This window comes from Cervus canadensis, chromosome 33, assembly GCF_019320065.1.
Source record: "Cervus canadensis isolate Bull #8, Minnesota chromosome 33, ASM1932006v1, whole genome shotgun sequence".
In the NCBI taxonomy this organism is placed as follows: domain Eukaryota; kingdom Metazoa; phylum Chordata; class Mammalia; order Artiodactyla; family Cervidae; genus Cervus; species Cervus canadensis.
Genome location: NC_057418.1, coordinates 30,165,264 through 30,179,787, shown reverse-complemented (window position 1 = coordinate 30,179,787; position 14,524 = coordinate 30,165,264). Strand labels below are relative to the sequence as shown.

Sequence of the window (14,524 nt, the reverse complement as noted above, 5' to 3'; positions counted from 1 at the left end):
AGACAAAGCGCTAGTAACCTATATCAAAAGTACTTTAGAAGAAGGGATAAATCTCTCCTAATTTGCAGTCTTTCAGCTTGCTATACAAGTCTAAAAAGTTCTTGTTCGGGAACTCCTTAATGATTTCTAAATTTGCATTGACCTTAAGAAGCAAAGACTTTCCCAATCTAAGTCACAAAAATATAGCCTCCAATTCTAAGGTAAGACTTACCAGGCAGGCTCTCCGCTCTGTAAACGGGACGGCTCACTCCATTGCTGTTTTCTGCAGTAACCAGGACAAAGTACACTACCCCCGGTTCTGAAACACACGGTTCATGTCAAGCCACCGTTTCAAATCTCCAAGAATGACAGTTTAAGTCACTGTCTTCCTCATACCAGTTATAACCAAATATAAAAAACCGAATTAAGAGGTCAATCCAACTATAGCCTTCTCTCTTTTCTTTAATCAAAATCACTAACATTGGTCTCAGGCAATTGAAGCACACTTGACCAAAAGAACACAAAATTTATTTAGTACAAAGCATATGACATGTGTAATAAACCTGGATTCATGAGCAGTCAAGAAAAATAGCTTTTGAGGTTTTTTTAACATGAAATCAATGTAGGAAACAGACACACACTGTCCACTAAATAATGTTTTAACCTATAGTGTTAGTAACGACAAAGACTATTTCCCAATGGCAACCTCCAAAAAAATTGTAAGAACATTTCAGTGTAACTCATGAAATTTAGCACATGGGAAATCTACACTGCAATAAGTAGAACCTCATGAAATTTTCTTCTTTTCACAACAAAATATTTCCCTTACTATGTGTGCAGGTTTTCTTTGACTATTTCAACAAAACAGTCAAAAGATTTAGAAAAAACATTTCCTGAGACCTTGGAAATGCTACGCCTGAAATAACTGGACTACACTTTTTGATATGCATCTAGGGATCAAGGTTACATAATGAAGGTCTCTAGCTGATATCCTGAAATTGCTGGGACACAAAAGAAAACCCAGACACCATATTACAAAGCAAGGGTACCCTGAACCTACAGTTTTGAAAAGCAGAACTCTGGTAGTGCTGGTTTTCCTCAAAATGAATTATTATCATGTGAAAGATAAGCAAAGGTGCCAATTCCTTTAAGAGATGAAAGTTTGTGGGCATTTGAGGGGATAAAGGGCTGGAGAGGTAAGAGTTCTGTCAAAGGCAATAATGATCATTGCATTTCTCCCAGTGAGGAACATTCCTTTCACAAAACTTCAGTTCTCAAGCCAGCGGTCCAGGACCAGTGACACATCTGGGACCCCTACTGGGCTCAGGACTGGTCTGCCTTCTGTCTGACCACGGTGGGACTTGGTGGCATTTAAGGTTTGGCACGACCTGCTGGACCAACTGGGAAATGCTGTAGGTTTGGACAAAAAGCAAAACCAGGCATCGCCCGCACTTTCTTCATTCTGAGCTTATTCGTATTTCAAATAAATTTCATCCAAGTGTCTCTGTTTTGCTTCAGAAAACTTCTGATTTTCATCAGGTAGTTGCCGGGGGCGGGGTGCAGGGGAGGGGTGGGGATATCTTGGAGTTCTAGGGCTTTCTTTTTGCATGTTCTTCTTCTCTGCAGTCAACCTAGCAACCCAAGGGTTGGGCAAGAAACTGGGACCCTGCTCATGCCTTTGTGGGATAAGATCTCCACTTAACATCACGGTCAGACTCTGGGGCCCTGGTGATATGGAGGAGATTCAGAGAAATGTACGTTTAGCTGGAGCCATGAAGACGGGAATCTGTCCCCCTGTGTCTCCCTTCTGTGTACCTTCTGCTCTGCTCCCAGAAAGCCTAATAGCACAAGGCAGGAGGTGGAGAAGGACTAAGTGTTCTGGACGAGGAAACTAAGGAGCCACGAGCTGGTTTTGATCCACCGAGGGAGGGCAGCAGAAGGCTAACGTGGCCAGGGGCACCTGGTTATCACAGGTGCTGACTTCTGTGACTTCTGTAGGATCCGTCTTAAGGTTGGACCACGGGATGACTGTAAAATATATGGGGTCTCAGGCCAGAGGGACTGAGAAAGGGGAATACAGAGGATCCACTGGAGGTAGCTTAAAGCTTAAGTTCAAAACTACCTACACCTGCACTGATACAATATATTTGGCAAAATGTTAAAGACTCCAAACTTCCAGAAGCAAATTTAACAGGGAGAAATGTTAATGCCACATCTGAGTTAGATGTGGCAAAGGAAGACACACAGTACACCCCTACAGGGACACATTGTTTAACTAATCCCTAATTATAAACTGGTTTATAAATTAGAAATCTCAAGGTCAGACTACAAAGTTGTCCAATAGTCAAGTTTCTATGAGCTAAAAAAGAATCAATATATTCCAAAAGCACATCCAGAAACTAAGAATTGTTTCCTACATCAATTTGGAGAAAGATCCAGGAATTCAAATGCAGGATGGGAAGCTCATGAGCAAGATGAAGGCTGTTGTTTAACAGGCTCTTCACCTTGGCTACCCAAGAACCAAAGAACCAGTGGGTGCCATTTTTGTCTCCCAAATAGTCAGCCTGAGAATGGAAGGAGAATGGAGGTGGACAGTTAGTTCCGACCGGGAACAAGACAGAGTGTCACTTACCCACATCCTCAATAAGGAAGGAGTGCGTCTCCGCATTCACCTTGATGTACTTAAGACTTTTCAGTGACTTCCCATAGGCAATGTTGTAATGCTCCACGGATCTACTGGTAGCATCTTTGGGTGGGTCCCACGTGACTTTCAGGCCCATTTTAGTGGACAGCAGTTTCACGTGCCTTGGCTTCAGTGGGTGGTCAGCTATGCAAACAGCGCAACTATCAACTTACAGGAAGGGCAAGCTGGGAAAACGAATTTTTTCCAATGTTCTCTGACATGGTTAGTGAAAGAGCAAATGACTTTCCATCTGTCTGATCCTAAAGACTTCAAGTACCATCATGTTTGGACATCATTATAGTGTGACAGAAAAACAAACATACCAAACCCACAACCTCTTATGCATTTCAGAGAACTGTGAGTGGTAAATTTAAACCAAAAGTGAAACAAATCAAAATAAACTCTAGGCATTCCCCAGCTTGATTGTATTGCCTTGCTAAGACAAGATTAACAAAATAGTAATCTGACATATTCTCCAGAAGCATTCATATATTTAATAAATTCTCAGGATTTGGCATGGTACAGCTGGGCAATCTTTAAAACCACCCTAAGAAGAACAACATAAAACTCTCATGATCAGGAAGAATATCCACTGTATCTAAAGGGGGTGGTAAGAGAATCGGTCATTTCCACAAAGAAAACAAATCAAGATCGACATCTTGAAAGAGGCAAACCTCTGGTTTTAGCTGCAGGTCACTAATTTAAATGTTTCCATATTTTGTCCCAGAAGAAGACAGAAAAATTATCAAGAAGCACAACATTTTTATCTTCATTGATGAAGTTCCAAAATAGTGTTCTTGGTTTTCCAAACTAACCAAAATGAAACATAATGTTTTGTCAAACACAATCTCTCAGCTCATAATATAACTGACATCACAATGCAACGTGATATAAATAGATGCTAAATAGTCACACAACAGTCAACGTAGGGGCAAACCTGGATCTGAAACTGATTATTCACCAATGCAAGGCATTCTCAGCTGGCAAAAAAAGGTAACCCAAAAAACCCAGAAACATTTAAACTTCAGAACACTTAGAAAAATGAATTTAGACTCTCATAGAAATGAGGGAAAGGGGAGTGTTTCATGACAACACATAGATTGGTTAGTATGTGATTTTTAACACTAATGAAGATTCTGAACAAAATAAGTATAGCTGATTCTAACATACATCCCTTATTCTTCCCAAAATTACCCTGCTGCGTTAGGAGGAAAATGATAAGAAAAGGAGAGAACTCCTGGGATCCCACTAAAGAAAGTCAAGGAATGAAAAAATAGAGTATGAATATCATAATTTTTGAGGCACCAGAGAAAGAGTGTCCACGTTGGAGACAAAAACACAATGTCAGAGGACAGGCATAGAGCAAAGCTCAGGAAGCATTTCTTCCCCAACATCAGAGGTGAGGGGCCTGTAAACGTGAGACGGGAGAAATCAAGGACAAAAAGCCTAGTGCCATCAGGGAAATTCTGAATTGAGGAGACAGTAAAAACAGCCCACTTGGTAGCGTCTGGATATTTAAAATTAGCAATCATGGCGACTCTGCCTTAATTCTCATGAACCCTTCCTCGCCTACAAGGAAATCTGCAGGATTTTCTTGGCTGGAGGACAGGAGTTCCCTTTCCTCAGTTTCCTTTATTTCTTCCAAGGCTTCACTTTGAAAACCTCCCCCCGTTCTCTGCCGTGGGTTTGACCTTCTCTAGCGGCAGTCCCCATTTCCTGCCATAGCAGAAATCACTCCCAAGAATCCTGTTCTTCACCCTGACCAAAACACCGTGGAAACAAAGCAAGGACTCCAACACCTCGAAATGGTTGGGTGACTCTCCTAAGGAAGAAAACAAATGAATGAATACATGAACAATGCTTTTCTTTACAGTTCAGTTCCAAACCTCCCTTTAGGAAAGTTTGATCCTGGACAGGTAGTCTCTAATGTGAGATTTGTGAGGCCCTAATATGATCATGTTTTCCACTGTACCCGAGTGATTCAATCCATACACAATGACCTCGGTCTGAAGATGATTCCAGTTCATTACTGACATCCAACAGGAACAATCCATAAATACACTCACTGTTCTTTCCTGCTCTGCCTCATCTCTGTCCTTGGACACAGCATGGAATCATTTCTAAGTCACATGAGAATTGCAGTCAAATGGTGCATCCGCCAAGGGTAAAGGGGACATTGAGAACCTCAAGGAGCTCCAGTAAGATGAGGAAAGTAAAGAACAAGAGGCAAATCCCCCTGGGTCATCAAAACTGAATGCACATCACTGCGTTCCGCTTACCCCATCAGTTTCCAATGTCCTCGCAAGACTTTGCTTGTTCTCCTCCTGCCAGTGATCAAGCACCATCAATGTATCTCAACACAGTAACTGTCAGCATTTTTACACCAAAAAAAAAAAAAAAAAAAAGCCACCTGGTGTAAACCAACTCTAAAGTATAAAAATGGGAGTGGGAAATGGACAAGAAAAGGGGGCTTATTGAGTGCCTACCACCCACCACCCTCTGCCTGAAACTCACACTGCGTAAGATGCTGTTAACACACACAACCCAGGAGGTGCTCTTTGCTCCCTCCACACGGCAGATGAAGACAGCAAGCAAGGCCTGGAACAGAGAGGTTAGGAGAACTGTCCAGGGTCACACGGCTGGACAGGGGTAGGACCAAATGCAAACCCTGCTGTGTCCAACTGCAATGCCCGGCTCTTCCCACAGCTCACAGATCCCTGGACTCTGTCCCTGCTCATAAACGATCCATGACCACACCCATGAAAAAGTGATTTAGGAAGCCACTAGTATCCTAAAACCAATCGCGAGAGCTCCAGCTGGGTTTACCCTTTCCTCCACCACCGACCCCACCTTCTCATACCATTTCCCCCTCAGAGGGGCACTCTGCCCTCACCCACAGTCAGTTAACCTCCTGCTGTCTGTCCTAGTTGGCGCCTCCCCCTGGAAGGAACGGAGTAAGTGAATGATACTGACATTTGCATAACAAAATCTTGGGCCAAAGTAAGGAAGTAGAAGTGTTAGTCACTCAGTCGTGTCTGACGCTTTGCGACCCCAGGCACTGTAGCCCACCAGGCTCCTCTGTCCATGGAATTCTCCAGGCAAGAAGACTGGAGAGGGTTGCCATTTCCTTCTCTAAGGGATCTTCCTGACCCAGGGGTTGAACCCTGGTCTCCCGCATTGCAGGCAGATTCTTTACCATCTGAACCACCAGGGAAGCCCTTGGGCCAAAGTAACAGCTTTCTAATAGTGACATTTTAGGTCTTAGAGAGTTACCTAATGAAGGTCGTTTCTAAAACACAAAGGCCTTTAGGGGATCCTGAAATCACCCCTTAGGGTCAACGGCCTTATAAAATCAGTCCTGAACTCCTGAAGCTCAATTCCAGAAAAATAAATGACCCATTCAAAAAATGGGCCAAAGAACTAAACAGACATTTCTCCAAAGGATCTTCCTGCTCAACACACCAGGAGGTACCATTTCAGGAATCCCTACAAGGTCTCCCGCACTAGTGCCACAGAGCAGATTCTTTACCATCTGAACCACCAGGGAAGCCCTTGGGCCAAAGTAACAGCTTTCTAATAGTGACATTTTAGGTACAGAGTTAGAGAGCATACTAACACATATATATAATTTAGAAGGTCGTATATCTACAGAAAGACACAGGAACAGCTATCTATGGTGAAACAGATCACCAGCCCCTGAGACAAACTCAGAGGAATCATCCCTTATGGGGTATGACAACGGCAACTTAAAAAAATTAAAAAAAAAAAAAAAAAAATCAGTCCTGAATTTAAGGTTCTCCAAACACCTTGGGCCAAAACCCCTCCCCGACACCACCCCCAACACACACGAATCAGGCCAATTACACACAATACAACAGTGACTTAATTAAGGGGCATTATCATTCCCTGGATTCTCATCAACTTTGACCTTTAAAATTGATGTCATTGCTGACACTACCTAATCAACAGCACCCTGCCTCACTCAGAAAAGTTTGGAGGAAAAGAACAGGAAGGACGGGTGAAAGGAAATCTGTGGTCGCTCCAGGTCCACTCCTCACTACGTGCCTTAGCTCTGCAGGAATCCATCAAACCAGCCTCTAATTAAAGAAGAACGGCTCTAGGCAGGTGCAGATCAACGTGCATGAACCTGGGTACTCGACAGAAGACTTATTCTTGGGACTAGAAACATGGTGATGTTTTCTATCCCTGATCATCATTTGGTAGGTCTCATGACTTCATTCCTTAAATGAAACGTAGGAAGTGTAAAGCGGGTTTCAGGGTCTGCAGACTGCATTCTGGGTTCTGTGTTTCAGGAGTACCATTCTACCAGCATAAAGTTGAGACATGACAGTGATTTCTTACTTATTTGTAAGTGCTCATAGACCATCCTCACTGCTAGATAAATGAAGCACAGAACCCTCTTGGAACAGTTTTCAGAATCCTCATCTGATTAAGGTAATGAGGGTATACTCTTTAAAGCTTACACATCCCATGAACTGCTTCTCCAAAGAGAAAAAGGACAAGCCCAAAGTCAACATGATAGGAATTACATGGCTCGATACAGGGGACGTTGGGAGGTGACCTCACAAAGCGTACTCAACACATGAGGGCCGTGACAAGCTGTTTTCTCATCTCCGTAGAAGGCAAAATGTGGAAGTGAGTTCAAGCTGTAGCCGCCAGGATTTTAGATTAAGTACAAAGAATTTCCTGTCCCTGTCCTTCCCCATCTCCCCCCCGTCAAGGCTGTCTTTGAAGGGAGACAGATGGTAAGGTGCTCAAGACAGAAGCAGCAGCCAGCAGTGTCTGCTATGACTCAAACAATCGCATACCACCGCAGACTCATTCCACAGTTCATACCAGTAAACCCCATCCAGAGTCAAGAATATTTTACCAGGTACTGAGTGGCAAAATGGTATTTTGATGACATTTCAGATACCTGGTCATTGCCAAGCTAGACATTTCAGTGCTATGGCTCTCCTGAGGCCCCTGTTGATCTGTTTGAGAATGAAAAATAAGGGACAATTGGCACCCGGAGTTTTCACTTTGGTCTCGGCTCCAAACTCCTGCTCTCATTCAAGAGGGCCCTGGAGGCCAATTCAGTTGAAGGGCCACAGTATGGATCCACATCTGTTCAAGGATGGTTCCAAGATTCCAAGAGCTCCTCCATGTCAATCCTTGGAGAGTCCACAGAACAGCTTCAAGGGATCCTCCAGGGCTGACAAAAGCCCTCAAGAAGGCTGAGTGCAGAGCTAGGTACCCGTGGCCAGCTTGGCCCGCCCATGTACAGGGCTCATTTATCACAGTGGACAGGGCGCCATCCCCACCTCCCCACTCTGGCACATATCTGGGCATCAGATACTGACCACACACTCAGTACTCACGTAAATGACTGATGGATTGATGAAAAGACGCTAAGGTTGGACTGATGAGGTCAGCCAAGAGTCCCCCCGAGGACCAGGAAGATGGAGCAAATAAATGGAGACATATGAAGGAATGTACACGCTATACAAAGGCACAATTTAGTTTCTGGCACCTGCTGACAAAAAGGAATTCAGGACCCAGATTGTCCAATATTCTGGAGGGTTTTCTAAGAAGCTAGAAATCCTAGATTTTGTGTGAAATTTCTCCATTTTATATATTTCTCCATTTTTCTCCATTTTATACTCCATTTAAGTGTTAAAAAAAAAACTATATGACGAAGTCATATACACCCACACAACCACACAAACACATACACACACACACCAGCTGGCCAGACTCAGTCCATTGGCCGCCAGTTGATGACCTCTACCTTAACTCCGGGAGCAACCATTTATTTGCTGACCCTGACAACTTCCCAATGTCCTATTTCAATTCTGAGACTCCCATGGGAGTCTGGGTCCATCTGAAAGAGCTCTAGGTCAAGATGAAGGCTAAAATCTGGAGAAGAACCAGGACTAACCCAGCCCCTAAAGGCTTACGGTACAAATCTGTTCAAGGGCTCATCTCCCACCTCCAAAAGTCCCTCTCTCCCCCAAGGGAACCAGTGGTTGTGAAAAAACTGGCCTGGGCTCCAAGGAAGTAGAGAAGACCCAAGTGGATCTGGGGAGGGGAGTGTAAGGTGTTCCCTAGGCTTCCTCTGCTCATAACCATCCCAGACCAAGTCCCCACTGCCAATTTGAGAGGTGTGTGTGAATTCCAAACTGAACACATTCAAGATTCTTGGTGCAGACACACCACCCATCCTTCAGGGTACAGGCCTATCCACAAGGGCTGGAAATAAATATGCTTCTAGAAAGAGAGCTCTCTACCAAGGGCAATTTCTCAGATTAAGAGAAGAAAAGCTCAGAATCCATTAATACAATGAATCAAGGGTAAGAATGATCCCAAAAAGGCACCATTCATGGAGAAATGCTTAAGACTATGATTCAGAATAGTAAGTGAATCTTTGTGGATCCAAAGTGTTGTTTTTGTTTGTTTGTTTTGCCTTAAAAAAAAATATCATACAGGTAACTTGTTTGCATTCTTCAGACAAGGAAAAGGAGAAAGGAAGGGGTAGACAGATGGCAGATGCGAGGGAGAAGTTGTGAAGCCCCCACTGACCCACCTGCATGCTTCCTCTGTATCAGCTGCATCATAGCCTCCCAACTGGATGGACTTTAGCCAAATCTGCTACACCAAAGTGTTGACGCACAGAGTTCAACAAACATCAGAGGAAAAAATGAACACTTTAAGCTGGATTTACAGCCAACCCGCCATCTATCAACAAAACAGTAGCTGACAAACATGTTCAAATTCTTTCATTTATGTGACAGCACTGGATGGAGCTGCCACTCACAGAATCATCATCAACAATGAGGCTATACCCCACAGCCGAGGTGGAAAATCCAACTGATAAAATGTTGAATAGGTAGAACCCAGTATGTTCTGAGGCAGTAATACTTACTGAGAAAAATGACTCAGACAATAGCAGTTTGATTTGACTTGAAAACCAAATCTGAAAAATCTATTTGGTTCTCAAAACTCACAATATGTACTACACAAGTTATAGATTATGTTAAATAGCCACAATGGACAATGATGAAAATAGCAATGATTGGACAGTAATGAAAAAGGACCTATATGTTACTCCTGAGCTGATAAATAACAAGTCACACATAATTTTTATCTCATCTGATTAAATGTATGCAGGAGTTTTCCCTGGATTTGAAGCCTGAGGGACAAAAGCAGTCCTTATGAACATCTAAGCTCAATCAGTTTAAGAAAGTAGGTGTTGTTGTTTAGTTATTAAGTAGCATCTGACTCTTTGTAACCCCATGGACCATAGCCCACCAGGCTCTTCTGTTCATGAGATTTCCCAGGCAAGAATACTGGAGTGGGTTGCCATTTCCTTCTCCAGGGGATCTTCCCAACCCCTGGGTACAAATCCATGTCTCCCACATTGGCAGGTGGATTCTTTACCACTGAGCCACCAGGGAAGCCAGGAGTCAGAAAATCAAATTCTCGGGTTTATTACTGATGACGTTGCCCTGGAGAAGGTGGATCTAGAGCGTGACCACTGTGGAGCTTTCTGTACCCCTTCCCTCTCTAGCTCTAAACCCTCAGGTGGACACAGCTGAGCCTGCAGAGTAGATCAGCTCACGATCACTGCCTCACAGTGGGGGTGGTGAGAGCAGCAAGCCTGGCCTCCACCCAGAGCACCCCCACAACCCCACCACGGGCAAGCAGGAGTGGAAAGTGGAAGCATCCTTTCTGCAAGATGAACTCCAAGAGGAGACCAATGTGCCTGTCTCTGCTAATCCATCAATGCCTCCGCGTGGAGAAAGCAGAGGCGTTGAGGCTGGGCTGTCACCACTCACGCCTCCAATCAGCTCCTGTTCAGCAGGAGAGCGAGCACAGGATGGGGAGCGTGGGGAGAGGACAGTGGAAGTTCCCGAGCATCCCCAGGGGCTTGTCCCCTCACCCTCCTGGTCACGACCATCAGTGTGAGGTCAACTGTGGCTGCCTTTTCAGAGTTAGGGTCCAGGCCACTTCCCCCTCATTCAGAGCCTCCCCCAGTACTAATCACTGTCCCACCATGTACCCTCCTGGGGTCGTAGGTGGGGAGCCCCCCCCCAGGCCCCCCGCCAAAAGCTCTGAAAAGAGGAAGCCTCATTCTTCAACCAACTCCAAAGCCAAGTTGACCTCTAGCCTGGGAATCCACTTCTGGCCTTTTCTATTTCAATCTCAAATTTTGTCCAAGCTCATGGGATCCAAAACAGCCCACAGGATTTAAGCAATGAGATGAAAGAACAGCACGGAGATACTCTGAAGATATAATACCAAGTTTCAATGTAAGTACCTTCTATCATAAAAGGCCTGGGGAAAGTGTAAAGTCCAAGAGTGAAGGCTTCTCAGCCTCATGGCTTAAATGAGATGGAAAGAGTTGAAGTCCACACTGCTCTCCTCCCTTGCTTCTCATCCTGTTTAGCCTCAGCCCGAAGAGATTCATTCAAATGCCCAGAGGGGGTCAGGGTTCTCTCAGCTGCCATCTCTGCCATCTTTCACTGGAGTTGGTGGCATTTAGGTAGCTCAGTGGGTAAAGAATCTGCCTACAGTGCAGGAGACACAGAAGATGCAGGTTCGATCCCTCGGTCCGGAAGATCCCCTGGAGAAGGAAATGGCTACCCACTCCAGTGTTCTGGCCTGGGAAATCCCATGGACAGAGGAGCCTGGTGGGCCACACCATGGGGTCGCAAAGAGTCGGACACGACTTAGTAACTAAGCACATACAGGCAGCGCTTCAGGATTCCTTGGAGTAAAAATAATTGAATCCAAAATCTCCCTAGAGAGACTATATTTCTATAGAGTCCCAAAACCCTAAAAAAAAAAAAAAAAAAACCTCTGCACAGCAGGGAACCCAAAATGCACTGTGTGATGGACACATTATTTTTTCTACCCAGTGAAGCCTTCCCCAATTCTTCTGGTAACAGACCTCTGTCCCTGTGACCCCAGCCAGCCCTGAAGTCTTCACAGGAATCATTCTCATTGGAGCCGGACCCTGGCCACTGCCTTAGCCTCTGGTTGGAATTGTGGGTGACCAGTTTTATTGTCCCGCGGAGAAGAGACCAGGGATGGAGAAAGAGTCTAGGGCTCCGTCAGACCAGCTCAGCCACTGCCCTTCCCAATGTACAGTTTCATGAGCCAGTGGATTCTGGGATTTAAATTAGTTCAAGTTGGGCTTTCGCCACTTGCAGTCAGAACCTAACGGATTAAGAGCCTATTAATCAAAATCTTCTATGGAAGTCAAAAATAACTTTCTGAAGCTACCCCGGCAGCCAGTACATTTAGTCACAAAAGGCTGCCAGTGGAGACACGCCCAAAGACATGAAGGCAAACACCAGCCAGGAATGGCTGCCATTCTCAGCTAAGAGCTCCCTGCAGCCCACCCAGTCCGGCAGGGGAGGCCGCGGAGTAGGAGGGGACAACCCTTTTTACGGAGAAAACCCCCAAAGGAATGTTAAGAGCTTGTGAAATAAACCGGTCCCTAAAAACCCCAAAATGGTAAAATTATTTCTTAAGTATACCAAGGATTGCTCTTTAATGCACAAAAACCTTCATGTTTATGTAAGTCTCCCTACTGCTTCTTTGTTTGAAATTCAATTCTGACTTTCCACTGGAAACCGCCAAATAGTTCCCAGACTCTGAAATGAAGAAAACACAAATCTCAGTGTAACCACGAATGTTTGACCAAAAATCCCATCGATATGCCAAGAAAGGTTATGATGTACTGAAGTGCAGTGTAGCTTGGGGGAAGAAGCAACATGATCTACAAGTCTGACTATGATTCTGAGGAAGATTGGAAAAATCCAACAATTATCCATAAGATCCCAAATAGCACAGGAATATCCATCCAGAAATGCAGAAATATCCAGATGGTTGGCAATGGGTGGGCAAAACACCGAAATGACTGAGTTTTAAATAATTTTTCAAATGAATGTTGGAATTCTATTTGCCAAATAGTTATGAACCTTCCCTTCAAAAAAAGAAAGGAGTAGGGGTGTACATGGTGTTTTGCAACTGTAGGAAGTAAAACCAATGCTAGTAAAATTGACAGATGGTTGATTGAGCTTTCCACCTGGAAAGCTGGGGCTGGGTAGACAGAGTCTGGGTATTAAAATAATGGCCTGGCTCCTCTTCTGACATTTCACGCTAGGCATGGGGTTCCATTAAAGTGTCCCCCACAGTTGGCATGGCTCTTGAGGGAGAGCTGCAATAAAAAGTGAAACCAAATCATAGATCATTGGAGTCTTTAAACTTAAAAACACTCCAGCGAGCTAAAAGAGCTCTGCCAACAGAACCTCTGACCCCACCTCGGGAACCACACAATGCCGGCCTCCTGCAGAGAGAAACACCGAGGCAAGCAGATGTCCCGAGTCCCTTGGGAAAATCAAGGGTGTCCGAGGATCTCCGGACTTTAACCTCGGTTCACGGTCTTCAAAAGCCAGTCGACTTCTCCCAGTCACGGTGACTTACTGGATTCCACCCCATGCCCTCAAATATGGCAACTATGTCCCGTCATAGTTACCTGGTGAGGGTGTAGACGGAGAAGCTAGGAGATTCCAAATGACCCAGACAACTCTCGTGTGTGTGTGAAGCCCCTGGCCGGGTTTCCCAATGACCAGAGGGGCTAGCCGCGTCCTGTTACTCATCTCACCCGTGGCCTCTGCTAAATCTGAGACCCCGGCTCCTTTGGGCATTTTCTAGTATTTTGATAACAACAATGCATCATTTTACTCAGATGAAAAGGCTAAACTCGCATGCATACATCCCACTGTGCTTATACGGGCACAAGATGGTCACTGCATACAATTGTGAATCACATTTTTTCTCCATCAGCTCAAAGAAGCCAAACAGTGAAGCCTCCAAATCTCAAAACTCCAGTCACTGGCTGATCCTTAAGTACGAGTTTGTCTGTGTCCTTTTCCATCCCCTCTGGACTGTCAGCGCCACAGGGCATCCGTCCCTATGCAAACGTCCTCCACGCTGGACCAGCTTCAGGAGGCCTCGTGTCATGGACAGAGCTGATCCTCATACTCGGCTTTGGGAAACTATTCCCCTTGGGGGCTGAATGCAAGCTGGTTGTGCTCGAGGCTGCCAGGCACTCCTGCGGGCACTTGAGGACTTCTCAGGAGAAGAGTCCGATGTCACATGGGCAGGGCTTTCTCCTTGGTCCCCCAACCTCCCACCCAAGGCCACTTGCACCCTCGATGCAGCCACAGTCCTCTGATGCTGGTAAACAAGGGCTGTCATTCAAGCACTCTCTCATCACCTCAACGGTTAACAGCTCCAAGTGGACAAAGTTTGCTTAGAATGTTCTGGATTCTCAGTTGTTTGTATTTGGAGGAAAACTGGGGTAAAGAGAGAAAGCCAGAATATTTTGCTAATCTAGTTTAACCTAATTTTATTCCCCTCCATTATCTTCTTTCTTTCTCCCCCCCACCCCCGCCCCACTACCATCTTGGGGAATATCAACAGAGCAGAAAAACACAAAAAAGTGAAGCAGCAAAGAATTCTGCTTCATGACAAACAGCAAGTGGCAAAGCTAAAGTCCAATTCTCAAGCCCAAAGGGCACTCTTAAGATGAATTTGCCTTTGCCCGCAAGATGTTTTCTGAGATGTTTTAAGTTGAATTTTTCACTAGTCCCAGGCAAGCCAAGTTTCCCAGCTAATTAAGAACAGTTTAGCAGTCTGCACTGAAATCAGAAACTGCTGCACAGACATTGTGGGTTGGGTACCAAAGAGCCATGCCCAGCTGCTTCTTCCTCTCTTACCCTCTTCTACAGCAGAGGCGAGGATACAAAATATTCATGACCCTTCAGCTTCCCTTGAGTGAGGGATGGC

The 14,524-nt window shown here is 45.0% G+C and overlaps 1 protein-coding gene across 1 annotated transcript in view; it reads right to left on the bottom strand.

The window, feature by feature from the left end:
• The window catches only part of FNDC1 (fibronectin type III domain containing 1), a 113,294-nt gene that overhangs the window by 81,195 nt on the left and 17,575 nt on the right, over positions 1-14,524 (bottom strand). Inside the window, exons 2-3 of the mRNA XM_043457427.1 lie at positions 2,612-2,806; positions 212-298 (exon numbers count right to left, since the gene is read on the bottom strand). Coding sequence (XP_043313362.1) covers positions 212-298; positions 2,612-2,806 — 282 coding nt within the window. The remainder of the gene's footprint in view (positions 1-211; positions 299-2,611; positions 2,807-14,524) is intronic.